The sequence below is a fragment of the Vidua macroura genome, chromosome 5 (genome assembly GCF_024509145.1).
Source record: "Vidua macroura isolate BioBank_ID:100142 chromosome 5, ASM2450914v1, whole genome shotgun sequence".
NCBI classification, from domain to species: Eukaryota; Metazoa; Chordata; class Aves; order Passeriformes; family Viduidae; genus Vidua; species Vidua macroura.
The window spans coordinates 70,830,706-70,852,891 of NC_071575.1; the positions used below are offsets into that span (position 1 = coordinate 70,830,706).

Below are 22,186 nucleotides of genomic sequence, written 5' to 3' on the forward strand. Positions count from 1 at the left end.
CATTTTCTGTATTTAATTTCCTCTCATCATTATCTGAAGCACCCCCTCTGAAGAGGATGTACCCACTACAGGACACATTTCCTTTTCTGGGAAAGTGCTGTAATGATGGATGGGGGCTGAAATGCCACAGCCTGAAATGCCAAACCACCAGGAAACCCAAAGCACAGCTGGATCCAAACCACCAGCTGCAGCCTCACCCTGGGTTACCCCTGGTTTCCCTGGATATGATGCAGAGCAGACCAAACTCCATCATACATGCTTGGAAACCCTTCTAGGAGTGAAATAGATGCTAAACACCAACCCCCCGTGCTGCAGGTGCCATGAAATGTGTGCAGATCCGATCTGCATGGGGTAGCTGCCAGTGCCCCTGATGCCTCAGGTTTAGCTTTTATATTTTTCAGATTCTGAGCTGCTTTAGTGTGTGGGTCTGGGCTTCATATTATGGGATGGTGAGCTCTTTGCACAGAGCAGGGAGACAAAACTATTCCTGCTCCAGCTGGGCACCAAGGACAAATGATCCAAATCTCAGCCCCAAGAGCACAAGCAGCGTGGGCTGGAGAGAGAAAAACAAGCAGGATGGGACTGCATGGGCTAAAGCTGGAATGGGACCATGAACTCCAAGGTGCAAATGGAGCAGAACTTATAAAAGTGAGAGACCCCATTACTGGTTGTCCATTTTTGTGACCATTTTGGGTTCATCTTGGGTGTAGCCCTGGCTAGGCCCTTGTGCTGCCCAAGCTGGATATGTTGAGGCCTCCTAATAAATCCCTGCTTTATTCTTTAGCTCTGTCCAGACTCTGTTCTAGGTCAGCCTTCTCAAGGCATCACCCCTGCCTTCCCCAGCAAGCTGCCTGCAGTTGCCATAGAAACTCCACCTCACACCCTGCCCTTAATGACAGACAGGTGCCAGGATAAATGAAGGGATAATTGACCAGCCAGGAAAGGGTTTGGAGCTCTGGGATTGGCCTGGCTGGAGCTGTCATTGCAGCCCCTGAGAAAGGAGAGGTGCATTCATCTGGGCAGGGCTGGGTTTTCTCCTCTCCCCGTGCTGAGGCTTCCAGCAGTCGCCTCTCTAGATGGGTTAAGTGAAGCTGGAAAGAGGAGAGGGATGAAAACCGAGCAGTTGCCACAGCAACGGCTGAAGGTGCATCACCAGAAGGGTTTTTGATGCAAGGGAGCAAGGAGCTGGCCACGGTCACCCGATGGCCCAGCAGGTCCTCTGTCCCCTCCCCAGTGCAGCCACCCAGTTCACTGGGGTGCATTTTGGGAGCAGGTGGGTGCTGTGACTTCCTTCTGCACCTTGAAAAAAGGACAAAACCAGGACATTTGGAGGGCCTGGAAACCTGTCTGGGTTTTGGAGGCCTTGAGGCAAAGTCTCCTCTGAGTTTGAGAGGGAGCAGCAGGATGGGGAAGGCACTGCTGAGTTTACTGCAAAGTCCATGATGAGGAGACATGGATATTAAACAAATAAATTGGGATGGGATGGGATGGGATGGGATAGGAATAGAATAGAATAGAATAGAATAGAATAGAATAGAATAGAATAGAATAGAATAGAATAGGTTTCCAGTTCAAAGGGACCTAATAGAGCAGAACAGAATAAAATATTGTATTGTCGGTTCAAAGGGACCTACAACTACCATCCTGCCCAACTTCCTGACCACTTCAGGACTAACAAAAATTCAAAGCCTGTTATTAAGGACATTATCCAAATGCTTCTTAGATTCCTGTCAGTTCAACCACCATCACCCTCCACCTTCTTTTCCTCCTCTTCCTTCCACCCCTTTTCCCAACAAACACCTCCCCAAGAAGGACCAGCAGCCAGGCAGAGCTAAATCAGTGCAGAGGTGATGGAGGCCACCAGGACAGCTCTTGATTTGGCCCAAGGCAGGAGCAAAGCCATGCTCTGCTCCTCGGCAGCTGCTCGCCAGCACGCAGCTCACAGGGCTCCCCATCACTCCTGACAAATGAATATTTGAAGCAGTTGTTCCTTTTATGTGGGCTTTGCTGTCATTAGCACGTACAACTCAACATAAAACACCTCGGTGTGAGATCTTTTCTTCTCTTCCCTTTTTAGGCACAGATGAAAATCCTTTTAATGAAAGGCTTGTTTGGGGGAGAAAGAAAAACACACGCACGCACATGTTGGCTGAGCAGGGAAAGATGAAAACCTCCTTCAAGGTAATTAAATTATTATGTATCTGTTAAACCTCGTGAATAACAGATTTGTTATCTAGGCTTGCTTTTGGCTTGTGCCATTTTTCCCCCTCTTTTTTCCCCTACACAAAGCTAAAATCCTTGCTAGGCCTGGAACAAGATAATGTTCATCGTAGAGAAAAAGGCACAAATAAAAGATTTAGTCCTTTATCCCATCAACTCAAGCAGGCTATCCCAGCATCCCTTCCTTATACAGAAACGCTGACATGAAAACTTCTCCCTGGATCAGAGCAGATCTGAATGGAGACAAGACAGATGAGGCAATCAGCACTGGGTAATTGATATCAGGAGACAGGTGCTGTTTCTACAACCCCTGTCACACTGGAGACCCTCAAATCCATTGTTTTACACCACTTGCCTCAGTTTCCCCCCAGTTCTTGTTGACTGTCTTGCCCACTTACAGAAGAAGTGGCTGAGGTCTCTTCCTTGGGGATTGTGTCAGGTAAGGGTTGATCTCAGAGTGGGAACCTGCAGCGCAATGGTTTGTGCTCAGACTCTGAGCCTGCACGCTGACTTTAGCTCTGGTCAGCAGCAGATGTCAAAAGCAGAGCCAGGATGACAAAGAAAAATCCCCAGAAGTCCACTCCCTTCTGTCTCTGAAACTAATTCTCTCCACTTCTGCCATCAGCTCTTTGGGAAAAACAACAACAGCAACAACAACAATCCACTCCAGTATTAAAATGTCCTTTTTTCCCTCGTGCTTTCCCTTCTGCCTCAGTAACAATAATATCAGCTCCCCTTTCTAAAGCAAGAAGTCACTCAGTATATTTCAAGTGAGTGGGCCTGGCTTTCAAAAACCTGCTGTAAAGGGAAATTACACGCCAAGGTGAAGTATTTCTTCTACAAATCATTTGGGGACATCATGAACCCTCTGTGATTAAGATCAGTGCCATAATCATAAATACTCCTGCTTTATGACTAAGCTGGAGCTCTTCACTGGAGCAAACCTGGGCTTTCCCAAAGCTCCCAGAGTGGCTGATCCAGATCTGTTACAGACAGAACTGATTCACCTGACAAGTAGCAGGTAAGAAAGTCATATCTCAGAGCTGATGGTGAGGGAACAGGCATTTTCTGTCCTTTCTTCATCTCTGGTTGTTTTGCCATTCCCAGCCTGGGGCTGGCTGATCCCAACAAGGCAATTCAAAGGCTGCCCTTGGATGGCAGGTAACAGCATTTTCTGGACAATGTGGGTCGCAGCCAAAGCCTTTCTGCTGTCTCTCTGGATCAGTCTCACGTCCATCCAGCATCCTGCACTAACCAGCAACTCATACAACAAGGAAATACAAGCAAAAACCCCAAGAGCCTCTCAGAGAACACGAATAAGGCCTAGATGAAAGGCTGAGCCTGTGGGAGTCCAAAAACTTGTGACGCGTCCTAAGGAAATGATGGAGTCAGGAGGACACAAGGGCACAACCTTCCTTTGAGAGCACTCCAGACTGGCCCAGGGGTGAGGGGTGCCAGCCCAAATGAGCCCACTTGCAGCCCAGGCCATCTGGACAGTGGGAAGTCTTTTCCCACAGGATGACAAGAGGTTGTACAGGCAAACAGAGAAAAAAAAAAATCACCTGAGGGTGGGCATAGCAAGAGAAGGTGAAGGCCACAGTGAGGGGGAGGGTGAAGGCTTGGTGTGCCAACACAGATGGCTCCAGAGGGAAGGCATTTCTGGTCCATGTGACAGACTAACACCAATATTTGTTTTGGGAAGATGTCTGAGTTAATCTGCTCAGCAAACGGGATGGTCCAACCACCTCATGCTTCCCATCAGCACCTCCTCAAGATTTACTTAGCAGGTACTCATGCCTGGGTGGTGGCAAAGCTTTCCCTCTCCTCATCCTCTAGGCCTCCAAATGCTGGTAGAGGAAAGGACTGAAAGGAGAATGGATATGAGAGGCCAGTGAAAATAGAGCCACTCAAGGTGAGGGTGCACTTTGAGCTCTGCTGAAGATGGGAACAGACCTGGGTCTTGTCAACCAAGTGAGACACGTGGCATCACCAGGAACCAGGTGAAGGTGTGGGCTGGCAGTGAGGAGCCAGGCTTGGCTTCTTCAAGGTACTGAGTGGTTTCTATTGTTCAGAGAATCAATTCAAGTGCACAGGACAGAAAATGATAGAATTTCAGGTGACAGTAAAAAATAGGCAGTGGAAGTTTTGGTGAGAGCGGTGAGTCAGTGAGAAGATGGCTTTCAAGAGAAGTGTGGGAGATAGATAGTCCTTCAAAGTGCCATTAAAAAACAAAACAAAACAAAACAAAAAAACACCAAAAAAAAAAAAAAAAAAACAAACAAAAAAAAAAAACAAACAAAAAAAAAAAAACCAAAACAAAAAACCACAACCTTTCTGGCCACAGAGTGATTGTAAATCTGTTTGTCAGAGGGCACTTGTGATGCCATCCTTCCCCAGCCCTTAAGAGCCACAAACACACAGAGGGAATGAGAAGAACCCTGAAGCTGAAGGGCATTTCTCACACTGCCAGGCACAAAGAAAGCTCTGAAAGTTTTGGGAGTTGCAAGCCCTTTATCCTTGCAGACTTTGTCATTCCAGTCCTTCCTCTGTGGACCAGACAGCAAAACCAGCTCCTGAGCTTAGCAGATTATTCCAAATGTTGTATCCCAGGGGAATGAGATCCCATTTGTGCCCAGAGAAGGCAAAAAAATGCTGCAGCCCCCATTAGCAGTGACCAGTGTAACATCCATGGTGCTGTCATTGCCTTGTAGATCAGTTGTGGTTTTCCAAGGTCAGGTCTGTGCCTCTTCCTGCTGCCATGAAAATCTCACTTTTACAAGATCAGAAAGGGAGTACACAAAGCTTAGCAGGGAATTCCCTGTTAAAGGGGGTAGAAGAGAGGAAAAGCAAACTCTGCTGGCAAAGCCCCCCAGAATGGAGCTGTCTCCTGAAGAGGACATCTTTCAGAAACAGAAGAGAGGTGATAAAGCTAAAAATAGGCAGAGTTTGATAAATTCCTGCCTCCTCCACAGTTCTGCAGAGCAACACCTCGGAGAGGACAAAGTAAAGAGCAGTGGCTGTGCCATCCCCTGTCCCTTCCCTAAGAAACTGGGATAATTCTCATGATCTCCTTTCTGGTGGATCAGGAGATCCACTGAGGTTAGTAGGAATTTAACTTTGGAGAGGCGGGAGCTGGGAAGGTGAGTCCTGTGCTTGGTACACGAGGCACACCAGAGGAGAGCAGGGGTGGTGGTGGTGACATTGCACAGTGGAAAACTGAGACAAAGTGTCCCAGAAAGAAAATCAGGTTCCCACAGTGCCTGAAGTGGATGGGACAGAAATCTGTGGCCAGCAGGACTGGCCAAAGTGTGACAAGGCTTTGGAATAACCCTGGGCTGCCTTTCCTCACCCCTCCACCACCAAGCTCAGGGCATCAAACCCTCCATCTCCTCAGCATGTTTTTTCCAGTAGTTCTACAGAAAATCCTGAATCCTGGTAGATGGAGAACTCATGAGTATTTATGGCTTTTCCCAGTGCCAGAGCAGGTCAGGACGTCTGATGCAGGACATCTCAACCAGCACAAATGTGACAGCTCAACCAGCATTTACAGAAGGGGTGGGAGGGAATGGCAATGTCACGGGAGTATAAAGACACTACATGTGGGACCAGGAAGGAATTAAGTGCCTTCCTATTTGTATTCTCCTTGCCTGCAAGGGCTCCTTGGTTGCAACACCATCCAGGCAGCATTTGCAGCTCTGCATTAAGACTCCAGTTCAGCTCTGTCAGTGGCAATCTGGGGGGCAGTTGGATACATCTGCCATTAGGCACCAAACCCACAAAGCCCCAAAGGTGTTCCAAACACAGCTGGAATCTACTGAATCCGTGGCCAAAGCTCTAAATCCTCCCCAGGTCTCAGTGGTCTGGGGTAGGTAACTTCCTTCTCTCCTGGAGGAGAGGCACGACCAGTGTTTCCCATCCCTCCCAGATCTTTGGTGCCAGGAGTTTGTGATGAGTTTCCAAGGTCACACACTGTTGGATTATGCCCTTTTCTGACCCAGAGATGGGGCAGCTGAAAGGCATTTTAAAAAAATTTATTCCATTTTCAGTCTCATGTGAAGGGTGAGACGATACAGATGTTATAATTCACGTCATCACAATCAGAAGCCAATTATTTCCTAATTACAACACATTGTAAGTGTTTCTTGGTCTGTCAGCTTTAGCCACACGATGCTGTCGATGCCTTAAAGCCAATCCTCTAAAATCACCCCTTGTGGGTCCTACTGCAATGCATCTTTCACAGTTCTATTTCTCCAAAGTCTCCAGTCTGATTTGTAAGGCCACCCTTTGAAACTTGTTTCCAGTTCCATTTCTCTCTCAGCAATGTCTGTCCTACTCCAGCCTTCTGTCAGGCTTTGAGAGTTTTCTACAAATTCATTTCCCACATTACACTGCCCGTGGTGTGCAGGAGGGAGGGAGCAGGTCCCTGGGGGTCTGGCAGAGCAGAGGGGAGAGGAGATCCCTGCAGAGGGACAGGGGAGGGCGAGCAGAGGAGGGAAAGGGTGGGACTGGAGGTGGAGAAGGCTTTGTGGACTGACAAGCCCTGAGCATCCCAGATGTGTGGCACATTCCCTGTGCCCGTGCCTACCTCAGGCATCTTGACTCGTCCCTCCTGGAAGGAGCAGGAGCTGGGGTCGTGGGTGCACACGTGGCGGTACTTGCACCAGTGACAGCGGTAGGGGCTCTCCACGCACGACAGGCACCTGCAACAACACAGAGAGCAGTCACTCGGACAGCCGGGTCCTGATGAGGCCTGAAGTTTTGGCTTTTCTGTTTTCCAGGTCCTGTACTGCGTTAGTGTGTAGCTCTGAACTCCACACAGTGTTTGTAAGCTCTCCTCACAGTTTGGGCAGACAGAACAATCCCTCTGGGCCCCAGAACCAAGGGCACCTCACAGCCTCAGGCCCCAAAAGTACAAACCAAAGTGAATTGGGAGGAGCAAACTGGGGGAATGTGACTTCATCACCTGAAGCTGTAATTGAACAATTAACCCCTGATATGCAAATAGACCAAACTTATATCTTCAAAAAAACCTCAGAGTGACTCAGAGTCCCTCCTGTGTGTGGCCTATGCCAGGCTCTTGCACTGCCCAGGGTGTATCTAATGAAGGCCTTTAATAAATCCCCACTTTATTCTCTAATTCTGTCCAGCCTCTGTTCTAGGCAGCCAGTCCAAGGCATCACTGACAGCCTTTCCCAGAGGGAAGTACAGCCTGGAAAACATTGCTTTTGCAGGAGGACACAGGCTTTGCACTGACCCAACACCAGCAGGATGGGGCTGGATTTGCTCTGGCCTGAGCTGGTTGTCACTGGCATCTCAAATGTCACAAATGATTAAATAATTTAGATTGCATTTATGTCATTGCAACTAGAGGAATAATAAATATTTATTGTATTTGGCTACCCTGAGCACCAGCAATCCAGTCTGTTCCACATATTACACAGAGGCCAAAGACAAACTGGGATATACCAAAGCCAGAAATCCAAAGATGAAGCAGGGAATTTTCACCCCCTGTGTCCCACAGGTTTATTGGTGTGAGTTCTGATCAGGGTGATGAGGTTCCTCCCAACATATTAACTCATATTTTTCATCTCAGAAGAGAAGTAAAGACTACTGGAGCAGGTACCTGGGAAGCAGAGGGCATGTTTAGGGCATCACCTACTCTGGGTGCAGGAAAGAGCCATTTCCTCCATCTTACAAGGTTTTGCTCTCCTGTGCCCCAGGGGCTGTGCAGTCAGAGCTGCAAACACCTCCCCTGTTGTGTTACAGCACTAGCTGGACCTACATCACACTTCCCTTTAAATTTAATGTGATGCCTGCTCAGCAGCAACCAAACCCAGCTCTCTGCACAGTCATGGTCATTCACACTCTGGAGATCTTCATGACAAAGACCTGGAGGGGCTGGAGAGTGTCCAGGGAAGGGAATGGAGCTGGGAAGGGTCTGGAGTGGCTGAGGGAGCTGGGAAAGGGGCTCAGCCTGGAGAAAAGCAGGCTCGGGGGGGACCCTGTGGCTCTGCCAGGAGGGGACAGTCGGGGGGCTCGGGCTTTTGTCTCAGGTAACAAGTGCCAAAATGAGAGGAAACTGCCTCAAGCTGTTCCAGGGGAGGTTTAGATTGGATATTAGGATTGTAAAGCACTGCAACAGGCTGCCCAGGGCAGTGGTGGAGTCACCATCCCTGGAAGTGTTAAAAAGCACTTGGGGACAAGGTTTAATGGTGACCATGGTGGTGCTGGTTGACTTGGGCTTGGTGATCTTAGAGGGCATTTCCAGCCTTAACAATTTTATGATTCTGTGAAGGCTTTTCCAACCTTAACAATTTTAGGTGGGGCTTTTAGAGGGCCCAACCTTAGAGGGACTTTTCCAACCTTAACCATTTTAGAGGGCTTTTCGAAACGTAACAATTTTATGATTCTGTGAAGCTGCAGTACCTGGAGGGTACCTTGAGGAGACTTCAGGGAAGTAAATTTTCCTGATCCTTATACGCCACCGGGTTTTTAATGGGCAGGAGAGAAAAACTCCAGAGCTCCTGTGTGAGCCCAACAGGCTGACACAACCCCCTCTCTCCTGTCTCTGTGAAATCTTGCTCAACCCCAATCCACTCTCAGCTCTGGTACAGCAGCTTATCCTTCAAATTGGTAACAAGTGCTTGCTCTGATACATCGAATTAAAAATGGATAGCGTATTATAGTTTGTCAAGTAAGAAACCAAAACATGCCATAAATATTTAACAGCACCATCTCTGCTGCTCTCCCCCCTCAACACTTGCTTTCTGACACTGTTTGTCAAAGCAGCAGGAACATGGAAATAAGATTTGCCTTTCCTTGTGAATTGCTGAGCCGCAGTAATTATCTGCTTTTGGCACTTCTGACGGCTCAGTGGTGGGGACAGAGCCACTCAGCCTTGCTCAGGGGTGGATCAGCCTGCTGCAAGGACATCTTTCTGCAGGGATTTGTGGGTCTGCTCCACTGGGGCGGCTCCTGAGCAGCCCTGGGTGGCAGCTAAACCCCAGGAAAATGGGGTGCGAGGCAGGGAAGGCTCTCACATCATGGGTAACGTGGTCTTGAGGGAATCAGCTGGGTTCAGTGCACATCCTGCAGGAACCACAAGCTTTATTTTTCCAGATTGGAGGGTTCAAGTCTATGCTAACCATCTGGGGCAGGCCGCTGGTGGGACTGGCAGCATGGATGAGGGTTGGAGGTGCATATGAGGAGCCAGACATCCGCAAAAAAATGAACAATAGGAAGAAAAGGGGGGCGTGTGCTGAGGGCACAATTCAGTTTTGACTCAATTCTGTGGCAAATTGCTGCTAATTTGATGGTCTGCCTGCAGAAAAAGTGGTCCCCACACTCTGAGCCATCTCAGGAGGGACCCACCACACAAGTGACCCCAGCCCCTGGTCACCTCCCCACTTTAACACCCTCCTGAGGGACACGTGCCCACGAGAAACTGGGACCAAAGGAAATGGACATACGAGTTGTGGACGCTGCAGTTGTAGAAAACGAAGCTGGTGCTGGCAAAGGTCATCCCCGTTTCCTTGGACTTGAGCTGGAGCTGGACAATGTGATGGTCACCTGGGGATAAAATAGGCACATCAGGGTGTGACTGCTTTGTTAGCCCAGTTCAGCCCTGTTGGCCAGGCCACCAGCCTGAGCCTGGAGCTGTCCCACAGCACCTTGGCTGGGCTGTCCTCAGTAGATGCAGAAAGGGTTATAAAATATTTCTAGAGCCCAGTTCTCCCTCAGGTACAGTACATTTTTGCCACTGGAAATTATTGTGCCTGGTAGCAGAGTCTGGGCTGGAGGGTGACAGCAGGTCTAATTTCAAAAAGGTGGTGACTGAATTCATCAAGTAGAAAAGCCAAGCTCAAAGAATATGAGTACAGATGTCTGGAATTTGGAGGCCATTAAAATATAATTTTTTCCTTAAAATTGTTCTGTACTGCTGGTTCACTCAAAGTTCCCAGGAAAAAAGGGCATGTGGACATTCCTTCCATGTTCACTCACCCCACTCACCCCAGGCTCCATTCCCCTCAGCCTGTGGCTGCAAAGAACCCGTGTCAGTGTCAGAGATGTGAAATCCATTGCTCTTCCAGAGGGATCCAGCCATTTCTGTAGCTTTCCCTTTTCACCTCAGCTCCTCCACACCATTTCCCCATCCCTTTTCCCACTGCTCCCAAGCTGGGCAGTCAGCTGCTGCTTCTTCCCACAATTCAGCGAGGGCAATCAGTGGGTGCAGTAATTGGTGGGGAAGTGACCCAGGTTTAATTCAGGATTTACCTGGGTGGCCCTTTCCCTGCTATTCATAAAAGGGCACAGAGTGACAGGACAAGGGGGAATGGCCTTAAACTGAAAGAGGGCAGATTTAGATGGGAGATTAAAAAGAAATCATTCCCTTTGAGGGTGGGGAGGCCCTGGTACAGGGTGCCCAGAGAAGCTGTGGCTGCCCCTGGATCCCTGGAACTGTCCAAGGCCAGGCTGGACGGGGCTTGGAGCAACCTGGGACAGTGGAAGGTGTCCTTGTCCATGGCAAGGGGTTGAAATGAGATCATCTTTCAGGCCCTTCCAACCAAAACTGGTCTATAATTGCATAATTTTCCTCCTCACCTGAAAGATTCATTAATCAATGAGGCCAGAGCGAACTTGACAAGGGGTCACAACGAGCACCTCGTGCTCACCCACCCACCTTGGGGCACACACACCCCACACACTTCACTGAACACATCTTGCTGCCAGTGCTTGGCCCTGCTGCCCCTCTGCTCTGCCATATTTAACGACTTTGCCAGTGTCTTGCAGGTGTTCTAAACCAGGATATGAGGACTGGATGGCCTCAGGTGGGATAGTCACACATCCTTTGGTTCAAATCCAGCCTCTGGCACTGTGGGGAGAACTTGGTTTTTGCAGAGGTGCAGAGCAGCAGCTCTGAAGCTGAGACAAGCTGCAGGTGCCCTGAAAGCAGATAAATCTCTCCCTCTTGTCCTGCCTCCACCTTTCACTGCTATTTTTGTTTGCTGGTTGATGATAGCCTGGCCTGAGACAGATGTCCATACCAAGGAAGGAATTTCTGGTGCCTGTCTTGGTAAGCAAACATGACTGATAACTCAGTGGGACTTGAAAGTGGTGACAACCTCCTGAGAGCTTGTTTCGGGACTGCAGTGGAGAGCACAGCAGCTGTGTGCAGCTCAGGGAGAGCAGAGGTGATGGTGACCTCATTTTCTGGGGTCTGAGCATCCCCAGAGGCAAATTTTACAGTAAATTTTCACAGGAAGCCAAGGATAAAAATTGGCAGCATCCTCTCTGTGTCTCACAGGGGTGATAGCAGGGTCAAGGTTTATAGAGTAAATCCCTGTAATGAGCCACAGGAGTTCTTGAAATTACCCAGAAAGTTTGTTGGAAAAGGGAAAGAAAAAAGTGTAGGAAGTTGTGGATAGGGGAAGCACCCTTGGAGACAAGGCATTTTTCTACTTTGGGAGAAGGAGCCAGAAGCAAACCTAGAACAGCTGAAAGCAGTAAAGGCCAGGAATTGAGACAGGGAGCTGAGCACACAGACTTAAATCTGGGAAGAGCAGGGTGAAATTACAGACAGGATTGTCCAGCTCTGCAGGAATTTCTGTCTGTTACACGGGATTGGATGTGCTGAGAGCCTGTACCCCTCGTGTGTAACTCCAGCCTGGCCAAAAGGAGAGGGAATATCCCACATCCACATCTTGTCTTTGCTGGATACATGCAACTGCCACTCGGTGGCAGCCTGCAAACACCTCGTGTCACACAGAGGAGCACCTCAGTGCAGGTGTTGTGGTTGCAGCTCAAAGTTTGCACTCCTGAAACGCTCCCACATTCGCACAGCTCGTGCCATGATGTGCTGCTGTGCATCTCCAGCATCCCTCCTGCTCCCAGGGCTTTCCATGCCCTCTCCTCAGGCTCTCAGGAGCCAAATCCTGCTTTGTGAGGATGCAGAATGATGCCTCAGGTTTTTGCTTTTATATTTTTCAGATTCTGAGCTGCTTTAGTGTGTGGGTCTGAGCTTCACATTATGGGATGGCGAGCTCTCTACACAGAGCACAGAGACAAAACAATTCCTGCTCCAGCTGGGCACCAAGGACAAATGATCCAAAGCTCAGGCCCAGGAGCACAAACAGCGTGGGCTGGAGAGAGAAAAACAAGCAGGATGGGAGTGCCTGGGCTAAAGCTGGAATGGGACAATGAACTGCAAGGTGCAAATGGAGCAGAGCTGATCCCAGTGAGAGCCCCCGGGAGCGCTCGTGCATTTTGGGACCATTTTGGTTCCTCTTGGGTGCAGCCCTGGCTGGGCTCTGGTGCTGCCCAAGGTGGATCCATGGAGGAGATCCTTTTCATAAACCCCTGCTTTATTCTTTAGCTCTGCCCAGCCTCTGTTCTAGCTCAGCCTTCACAAGGCATCAAGGAGAGACGCAGGGTGTGGGGTGAGGATGGGAGGGAGAGGCGTGGTGGAGGAGCTGTGGGATACTCACCATTCTCTGTGATGATCTGGGGCACCTCCTTGGCAGCTGGAGAGATGCACTGGATCTGGCTGCCCACCACCAACCCATCCATCTCCGAGAGGTCCTCGAAGGTGCAGTTGACTCCTGCTGACAGCTCGGGGACGTTGTAGGTCTCCAAGACCAGCTGCAGGCAAAGACGGAGGGAGAGAAGGAGAGGCAGAAAAAGAGAGAAGAGAGAACACTCAGCCAAACAACAGAGCCGGGCCAGCAGGAGAGAATTACACTGGAGAGGTCGGACAAAGAGCCTCTTGCTAGAGAGAGCATCCTCCTTCAGCAGAAAGCAGCGACTCGGGAGAGGGACGAGTGAGGAGGGGAGGGCACGAGATGCTGATGCTGGCACAGGTGGCGGGTGGCTGTGCAGGGACACCTGCACGGCAGTGTCCCAATGCCGGCTGGGAGGTGCAGGGGAGGGAGTGCTCGCTGTCTGTCATGCAGGTGTCAGGTTAGGCAGGGAGTCTTTGGAGCCAGCCGTGGGTTCCAGGGCTGTGGTGGCCCCCAGGGCCCGCGGTTTCTGAAGAAGGTGACTGCTACTCACAAGAGGCACTCTGCAGACTCCAGAGAAACTGGAGCGCTCCAGTCTAACTCTCTACGGGCTGCTCTGCCAGCACCAGCAGGGGGGAGCACTCTGTCCCCAAGTTCCTGTGTGAGGAGAGTCTAGTTACAGCCTTCAGTCCACCACAAAAAATACCCTCTCTCTACAGGCACAGAAACCTCTCCTGCCCATCCCACTGAAGAACCATTTGGTTCCTCGTGCTATCCTGGGGTTCCATATGGAAAAAATGCCATGAAGGAGGATATCCCCATGTTTTTAGAATTCACAACATCCTCTGGCATAGCTCATGGTCATGGGAAAACGAATCTCAGGGCTGGTTTGCACCATGTCCATGCTTTGGAAGAGCACAATCATGCTGTCAACTTCCCAAACAAAGGTCCTGTCCCACGGCTCTCCATCACTGAGGGTCCTGCTCAACTCACCAGGTCATGCCTGAACACAGAGGGGCACCCCAGGGTACCCCCAGCACCTGGTAATTGGTGTAAATTTAGCGGTTTTGCGACCGAACGCTGGAGCCAAGCACTCGGCACAGGCTCAAATGCAGATGCTCTCCACACTTGCCTCCTCCCCGAGGCCCCCTCTGAGGTGACAGCCACTGAAAGGAGACACAGGTGCATGCTGAGGTGTTGTTTGTAGCAGCACAAAGAGCAGGGGTCAGTCCAGGTGACAAAGCAGGACGGATGAGAAGGTGACATAGCACTCAGTGCTCCCACACGCTGTGTTTTCCTCACTTAGGGAAAGGCTGGAGCTGTTTTTCCACACTGAGGACCAGCAGGGAGGAAGGCTGAGCAAACAGGCCTCAGCCCTGGATGCCACAAAGCCTTTGTGAGAGTAGGATCATTGTGGGGCCATGGGAATTCCTATGCAGTGAGGAAGGTGATTTTATTTGTCTCAGATGGGGAACAAGAAAAAGGTTTTGTTGTTTGGATGGATTTAGCACTGAGGCTGAATTAATTCTCCCTGCTAGCAGTGAAGAATGTCCTCCTTAACAAATCTCCCTCTGGGCATGGATGATGCAGGAGGAAGCTGAGCCATGCAGAAGATGACACTGGGTGGGCAGACCAGTGCTTGGCCACAAACACCATGAGCCAGTGCACACCCCAAGCAGACAAGAAGTCCTACATCCCACACTCCTGGGACAGCATGGAAAGCATGGAGCCTTCCCTCAGCCAGCAGCTCTTCTCAGAGCAGCAGCCCTGGGCTGAAACAGACTCAGGTAAGATTTTCCAAGGCCCTGTTAGTGCCCAAAATTTAAAAGCATGGCTGACCACACAAACACCTGTTCTGCCTCCACGAGCATTCTAGATTTGAGATTTGCCAAAGACACCATCAACCCTCTGTTTGTTCCCCTCCTGGTTTGCCTCTGGTGATGGGATGAGCTGGGTCACCAGTTTAGCTGGGACTGGGCTGAGACTTCCATCAAAATGCCCATGCAGATTGTTGGGTAACAGATGATGGCAACTTCTGATCCCAGCAGCTCTGGGCTGACTCACCCTGGGAGTAACCCAGAGGCAAAGGTCTCTTATTCTGTTATCATTTTCAGTCGCCCCGAGCCAGCCAGTCCCCCAGGATTTATTCCAACATGAAAGAATTCAACAGCTACTGAGAGAATACGGAAAGGAAACCTTGAACTCCCAGAAGAACAAAGAACTTAAGATGTCTCAGATCAGTTTTGTTTGAAGCCTGGGGAAAGTAAAGTCACAGCAAAGTTAAGAGGCTGAAACAAAGCAGCAATGATTGGACATGCAGGCTTTGAAAGGCTGATTTCATTATCCCTGGAGAAATCCAAACCTGCCACCTGGAAGGTGTCTGGCAGCTGAGCAATTCCATTTGGGCCTTTCAGGGTGTGGGGCTAATGACCAGCTTGTCTAGAGATGGAACTTTTAGGGCCTGGGTTGCCAACTTAATTGCAGCCCAAATTAGCATTGTCAAAAAGACAGAGCACTGGTAGCCTGAGAGAAATGGGTTTTTGTCTCCTTCTTGGAGCATGTTGGGATCTCACCACATCTGGTGCTGCTGCCATGAGTCAGGAGAGAAACCACAAACTGGTCAGATCTTCAGCAGAGATTTCCTGCCTCAAGCCCAGGAACGACCAGGATCATCTGCTGCTCTGCCAGCATTCTCTCTGTGGTTTCCTTGGCTGCTGACTGAGTAGCTTGAGGCCAGAAAGGTTAAACCTTGTGCTGTGGAAGGTCACAGGAGACAGCAGGAGCCCTGGAAGCCTTGGGTTCCTCTGCACAGCATCTTGCCTCTCTGCTCTGCATGCTACTGCTGGAGCAGGATGGACTTCCTGGGGGCTTAGAAGGAGACATTTCCATCCAAAATGATAGGAAGTTGGAGCTCACTGGCATAATTAATATCATCCTTCACTTGGCTTTCTTCTAGAATGCAATTTCTTACCATGAAAATGTCCCTTGCCTAAAGCTATTAATCAATTCCTCTCCCAGGGCAGCACTCAACGCTTGCAGGTCACAGAGTCCCTTCAGACCTGCCCTCACAGACAATAAGGACTTCCTAGTCCACTCCAAGACTTCTAAACAGAGAATAACCAATGCCAAAATGTCAGAGAATAACCAATGCCAAAATGTCCTCCTGTGGCAAATCTTTGCCTGCACCACAAGAGCTGCTGGGGAAGTTAACGGAGTCTGGAGAACCTCTTGCCGCTGAATCCCTGGATCTGCCACGCTGCAAGGGCAGGTTAAACCCGAGGAGAGGGGCAGGGATTGTCATTCCTCACCAGAACGTTGTACTGGGAGACGGAGATGTTGTTGGGGTGCACGGTGAGGCGGACGCACTGCTTCATCTCCGAGGCGAATCTGCGCGGCTCGCTGGAGCGCTCGCACCGCTCCTTCCTCGTGCAGCTGGGGAAACAGGAACAGACAGGCACAGGGTGAGCACAGAGCCGGGCTGGCAGGGTGGGGACAGCTCTGGGATGTGGGAGCAGCAATTTGTGTGGATACAAAGTCGGCTCTGTGCTCTTTGGGATGGCACAAGTGGAAAACCACACTCGCGCCCTGGCGCGCTCCGGCTCGTGGGATCATGGAGAATATCCTGAGCTGCAAGGGACCCGCTAGGATCATCCTGTCCAACTCCTGGCCCTGCACAGGACATTCCCAAGAGCCCCACCGTGTGCCTGACAGCATTAACTCTGGTGCTGGCAGCTGTGGAATTACTCAAGCAGGCTGGGGAGGTGCAAGGAAGCTGTAAGAGGAGGGAGGGTGATGGGTGAAAGCTCCATCCCAGCTGCAGGAATTCTCTGTCTCTCCACCCACACAGCAGGTCCAGCACGACCTTCCCTGGGCCAAACCCCCCAGCCCTTCAAACCCTCCTGTCCAAGGGCTGTGGGACACCTCAGGCAGGGCTGTCCTTGTAGAGAAGCTATGCACAGCCCATGGTTTTTGTCCCTCCTGCACACTTGTGGAGCCTCTGGGCTGCTGGTACCTCACTTCTGGGATGGGGTCACCCCCCAAGCAGTTTTCCCTGCAGATTAAGGAATTTTTTGCATCTGCCTTTGTGGGATAGACCAAGAAACGTTTATAGTGTTTTGTAATGAAGAAATAGGTGGCTTCTGATTGTGATGGCATGAATTATAACATCTCTGTTGCCTCACCCTTCTCATAAGACTAAAAATAGAATAAAAGTTTTTAAAACGCCTCTCAGTTGCCCCATCTCTAGGTCAGAAAAGAGTATAATTCAACATGCCTTGAAAATGGCTGACTAGAAGTGCTGAGAGTTGAATCATAAGAATTCAGGTGTTCCCAATAAGTGACAGCTCAGTGAAATTTGTGTGTGCTCACACCTGGGCTGCACAAATGCATGAAGTTCACACCACCCACTAATTGTTGATGTTTTCAGTGCTGTCACTACTCCTCATCTCACCTGTGTGGTGCAAACACAACCCAGAAAAGTGGATTGGTGGCTAATGACAGGAAATTTCCACCCAGGTTTGCACTTGTTTAACATAAACCACATCTGTATTTCACTCCACACACGCTGCCAAGGCCATTGCTCCAAGGAAGGTGTCTGCCTGGAAATCCACAGGGTTAATCCAAAAGGACAGCTCCAGCTGCATGCCAATTACCTCCTGCCATTAAGTTAATGTTATGGACTTGCACAGGGTGTCTTCAATGGATTTTGTTATTAGCAGTGCTATTACCCCCCATTAAAACCAGCTATAAAGACTTAAGTGCGGATGTTAAATTATTCACCCGCTCCCAGACTTCAGAGTCTCACTTGTGAGAGAACCTGGGGGCTGCTGGAGCTCCAAGATCACCCCTCAGCATCCCTCCTCTTTGGAGCAGAGACTGCACCCTTGTGCATGGGGATTTGCAGATGGGGATCCATGGAAACACATGCCAAAAAACTCTGTAAATGGTTAATGCAAATGTTACAAAGCTTGGGGCTGCCTAAAACTTCAGGGCTTGGCTTCTCTCTAGTGGCTGACTAGATAAAGTGAACACCCCAACTCCAAACTCCAATTTCTCCGTCTTTCTGGCAGAGGAAAGTTCTGTATTTCCAGAGGCAGGATCCATGAAGGGATATTTTGGCCATTCTCAGCACACTTTGCAGGTTTGAGAGAGCAAAAGGAGCGCTGCAGCTCCTGCTCTCTGCTCCCCAGGAGCCCTCATCCCATTAAATCTCCTCTGGCACTGCCACATGCTGGAACAGGAATTTTAAATGGGCACTCTCCAGAGGGTTGGACCAATAGCCCACTATATACCCCCAAAACTGTAAGTCCCACATGGTGGCATGAGAGCCAAAAGGCAAAATGCTGACCTGAGCTTTTTCCAAGCACTTCCATAAAACAAACAGCCACAGCAATCCTATTAAAACTCCACAGGGTGTGGGAACTCCTCTCCTGGGAATAGCTTGGAAGGGAAAACTTTTTGGGCTCAGAATCAAACCACAAGTGCCCAAATTCTTCAATATGTTCTGTTTTCTCCCATTTATTTCCTTCAGCTGCAGCACAACAGAAATATCTGGATTTTCTAAAATTAAACAGGCTCAGTTCAAATCTATGGATATGGATTAAGCATCCAGGAATGTGGTTTGTATTCCCAATTTCACCACTGAGCAGGAATATAATAATCCACATTTTATCTTGCTGTTTACAGGTCAGGCACATTCAAAACACTTAACTTTTTTGGACCAAACTCTTGCTCAATATTAGACTGATGTGCCTTGCAGCCTTGATATCTGCCAAAAGGTGAAAATAATGTCATCCAAATAATGAATTTATGAAAAACCAAACCAAGCTAAGCCTGGGTTTAATATAATGTTAAGGCTGCTGTGTCAGGGTCTCAGGAATTAGGGACTGCCAGACTGAAAGCAGCTTCTGTACTTCCAAATCTGCTGCCTGCACTCACACACTGCAAGCCACATTTTAATTACAGGATCACAGGTTATTATTCCTTTTTTCCACGGTGACCTCAATTCTGCCACTTCCTAACTTTTGACTTTCACTGTCTGACTTTTTCAATGCAATTCCTCAGTTGGAAAAGCTCTGAATACCTGTGCCTGGTGCTGGAGTCTGGTGGTGGGGGAGTTCTGCTGAGCTGGGCTCTGGGTCAGGGTTCAGGCTCTGGGGTCAACACCCCAAGTGAGTGACCACAGCTGCTTCAGGAATCAAATCTGAAGGGATGGAGCCACCTGCCAGTGGGTTTGGCAGGTTTGTGCATGCAGAAAGGAGTGATGGTGGCTCTTCTCCAGAGCATTTTGTCCAGGGTTTCCCCCATCTCCTCTCCCATCACCACATTATCTATCCTAAGCTGGAGCACCCTGTGGGTTCACACATCACCCAAGGTGTCTGCCCAGCACCTGCAGCTGAGGTTCTCCAGAGGCAAAACCTGGTGGGTTTTCCTGTGATGGATTGCCCTGAAGGAAGGGAGATTTAGTTGGATGTTACAAAAAAATTCTTTACTCAGAGGGTGGTGAGGTCCTGGCAGAGGTTCCTCAGAAAAGCTGTGGCTGCCCCATCCCTGGAAGTGTCCAAGGTTGCATAAAGCTTAGAGCAACCTGGGATAGTCCCTGCCCATGGCAGGGGGTGGAACTGGATGACCTTTAATGTCCCTTCCACCCCAAATCCTTCTGTGATCCTACAGTTCAGGTGAGCAGAAAGAGATACCCGACACAAAGAAACCTTCTCCCTCCAGCCTTCCTCTGCACTGCCAAAAATGTTCTGCCCTCCCCAAAGAGAGGAAAAAACAGCAGAGAAAGTTGTTCCAACACGTGCAGAGGAAAGTCTTTCCCTCCAGCACCAGTCTCAGATCCCTGGGTGGTGAAGGCTGAGATGCAGGAACAAAAGTGACAAAGGATCTGGTCACAGAAGGCATCTGCCCAGAGGGGACATGGCAGCCCCAGAAGTTCAGCAAACTGTAAATAAAGGCAAATGGGACTTTTAATAAATAAGTAATTCCAGGCCCTGCCTATAAAAGTGGTCACCTGGAAGGCAGCCAGGCTGAGGGAGGGATAATGAAATACCCTGACCTCAACTCATATTTCTGTTGTCTCTGGTGACAGTCATTGTCCACCCTGGGAGCTCCTGTGACTCTCACCTGGTGGGTTTATTATTGTTTACACAGAAGAAAACCCCTTTTACTGCCAAATTTGCTTTAATAAAATACCTGTAGCCCCAACACTCCGAGGGTGCCCATACACCGAGATCCCTTCCCACTGCCACACTCCCTAATTCCCTGCTAGTCACACCATACCTGGGGGATGTGTAGCTCCCACCCAGTGGCACCACATTCCACTTCAGGCCCCTAAAAGAGCATCTCCCACCCTTTGGGCTTGTTTTGATTGTGGTGCAGACACGACACTTCTCTGGGTGTCTCACTAGCAGCTGCTCTTTCATTATCAGCTGTGTCTTTAACAATTCAAAGCGTCCTGCTTTGTCCAAAACCATTAGCACAAACACTGAGGAGCTGCTCCTACCACTGAACCATGAGGAATGTTATTTCCTCCTCATCTCCCATTAAGAATAAATACCACTGGTGCTCACCCTCTGCTCGCCAGCCAACCAATTATTTTAATAATGTTAAATTAATACTTTCCTCTTCTCTCGTGTCTCTCCCCCAAGAATCTCAGAAGGCTTTGCCTGCAGCTAATTAAACTTCAGGATACCTCCATGAGGTTGGAATTAGCAGGCAGAGACAGGAAAGTGAGGCACAGACTGAGAGCAGGGCAAAGCCCTGGTAAGCCTGGTTTGGACAAAAGAAATCATCACTAAATCCCTAAATCAGGGACCTAAAGCTGGGGCCACACCCTGCAAACCCAGGCTGCAGAGGGGCAAGGCTATTCCACCTCTGGAGGGATGGGAGGTGTTCTTCTGCCTTGGTCAAACCAAGCCCAGACTCTCAGTGAAGACACATCTCCATCATCCTGTCCTAGACAAAAATCCCCAAACCACCACCCTACACACATAAACCCCCCCAGCCCCCCCCAGAAATGACATTTATTTTTCACCTGACCGAGCCTTGCCTACTCATAACCATAACGGTTGAAAAAGGAGAAGATTTGGATTCTGTTTTACTTTTTCCCCCCATAATTTCCCAAGAAGCAGACTAAAATATCCAGCTTTTTGAATGTGAGACCCAAAAAAAGTCAGTTTTCTGGCAATGGAAATTACTAACAAATTTCAAGACAAAAGAGTGGATCTGATCAGAAATTGCTGCTCAGAACAGAGCATTTGGGGACTTTTTGCAAGTGGCAATTAGCACATGATGTAATTTTTTTTAAAATTTTTTTTTTATTCAGGGGAAAAAAAAATACCATCCAAAATTTTTAATTCCCAGAAATAAATTCTAAGGAAATAAATCCTTTTTGGAGAAGCCTCACCATTCGATGCACAGCAGTTTTCTTTTGACTCTGGGCGTTCAGGTGGGTTCTCAGGGAAGGAGAGGGACGTGAAAAATCTGTGTTTGATGGCAAAGCTCAGAGACAGCTCAATGGTTTGGGTCATCCCAGCAAGTCCAAATGACACCTTTCCACCACCTCCAATCGGGTAATTTGCTGGAATCACTCTTTTGCAAAAGGTTTTGACATTTCAGTTTTCCTTTCTGGCTCTAAACAGTGACATTTCCCTCGGGGGATAAATTCTCTCACCCTCTGATGGATCATCTCAGCCCCCCTTTCCTCACACCTTCCCTCCAATGGGGGTGGCCATCAGGGCACTCCCAGCCACACCAGGGAGGAGGGGTCACCAGGCCAGGGTGGGATATTTTGATAGGGTACAAGTTTCATGTTGGAATTCTCATTTCCACCCCCAAACTGTTCATTCCTGAGCTTTTTTTTGTGGTGTAGGGTCCCTCACACTGGGGTCCTCCACTTGTGCAAGATGGAGATGTTGTCCTATCCCAATCCTCACCTCTTCCCAGTGGTGTGTTTGCAGCTTGGGCAAAGTTCCCTCTCTTTTTTTTTTCACCTCTCTTTAGTTTTTCCCCTTAAAATTCAACATGTTCCCTTCTTTTTTTTCCTCAGATTATCCCTCTGCCTCCCTCACTCACACCACCACCTCCAGTGGTCTCCTTTCTAGGTGTGTTGGATAGAGACATCCAAGAAAAAAATACAGGTGGAGGCTACAGAAGATGTGGGGAATCTTTCAGGGAAATCTGGTTTAGGTCTCACTTGGAAGACCACGAGTAGCCCAGATGGTTCCCCCTGTCCTGGATCAAGACAGGGTAAGAGACAATGATTTTCCATTTCTCCCATCTCCAAGGGAAAAGCTGAGAATTCCCAGCCCAAGGGAAGATTCTCCAAGGGAAAATCTGAGATTTCCCAGCCCAGCCAGAGTCCACGGCAAGCCACACAAGGGTCAAACTGAAAAAACTGAACAGATCAAAAAATTTGGGGTCTCAAATCTAAGAGGGGGTGCAGGCATGGTCTGGCAGCAGCTCTTGTT

The 22,186-nt window shown here is 49.2% G+C and overlaps 1 protein-coding gene across 1 annotated transcript in view; it reads right to left on the reverse strand.

Annotated features, from left to right (window-relative positions):
- The window catches only part of PLXNA4 (plexin A4), a 414,284-nt gene that overhangs the window by 93,816 nt on the left and 298,282 nt on the right, over window positions 1-22,186 (reverse strand). Inside the window, exons 5-8 of the mRNA XM_053977321.1 lie at window positions 16,025-16,148; window positions 12,705-12,858; window positions 9,690-9,789; window positions 6,806-6,920 (exon numbers count right to left, since the gene is read on the reverse strand). Coding sequence (XP_053833296.1) covers window positions 6,806-6,920; window positions 9,690-9,789; window positions 12,705-12,858; window positions 16,025-16,148 — 493 coding nt within the window. The remainder of the gene's footprint in view (window positions 1-6,805; window positions 6,921-9,689; window positions 9,790-12,704; window positions 12,859-16,024; window positions 16,149-22,186) is intronic.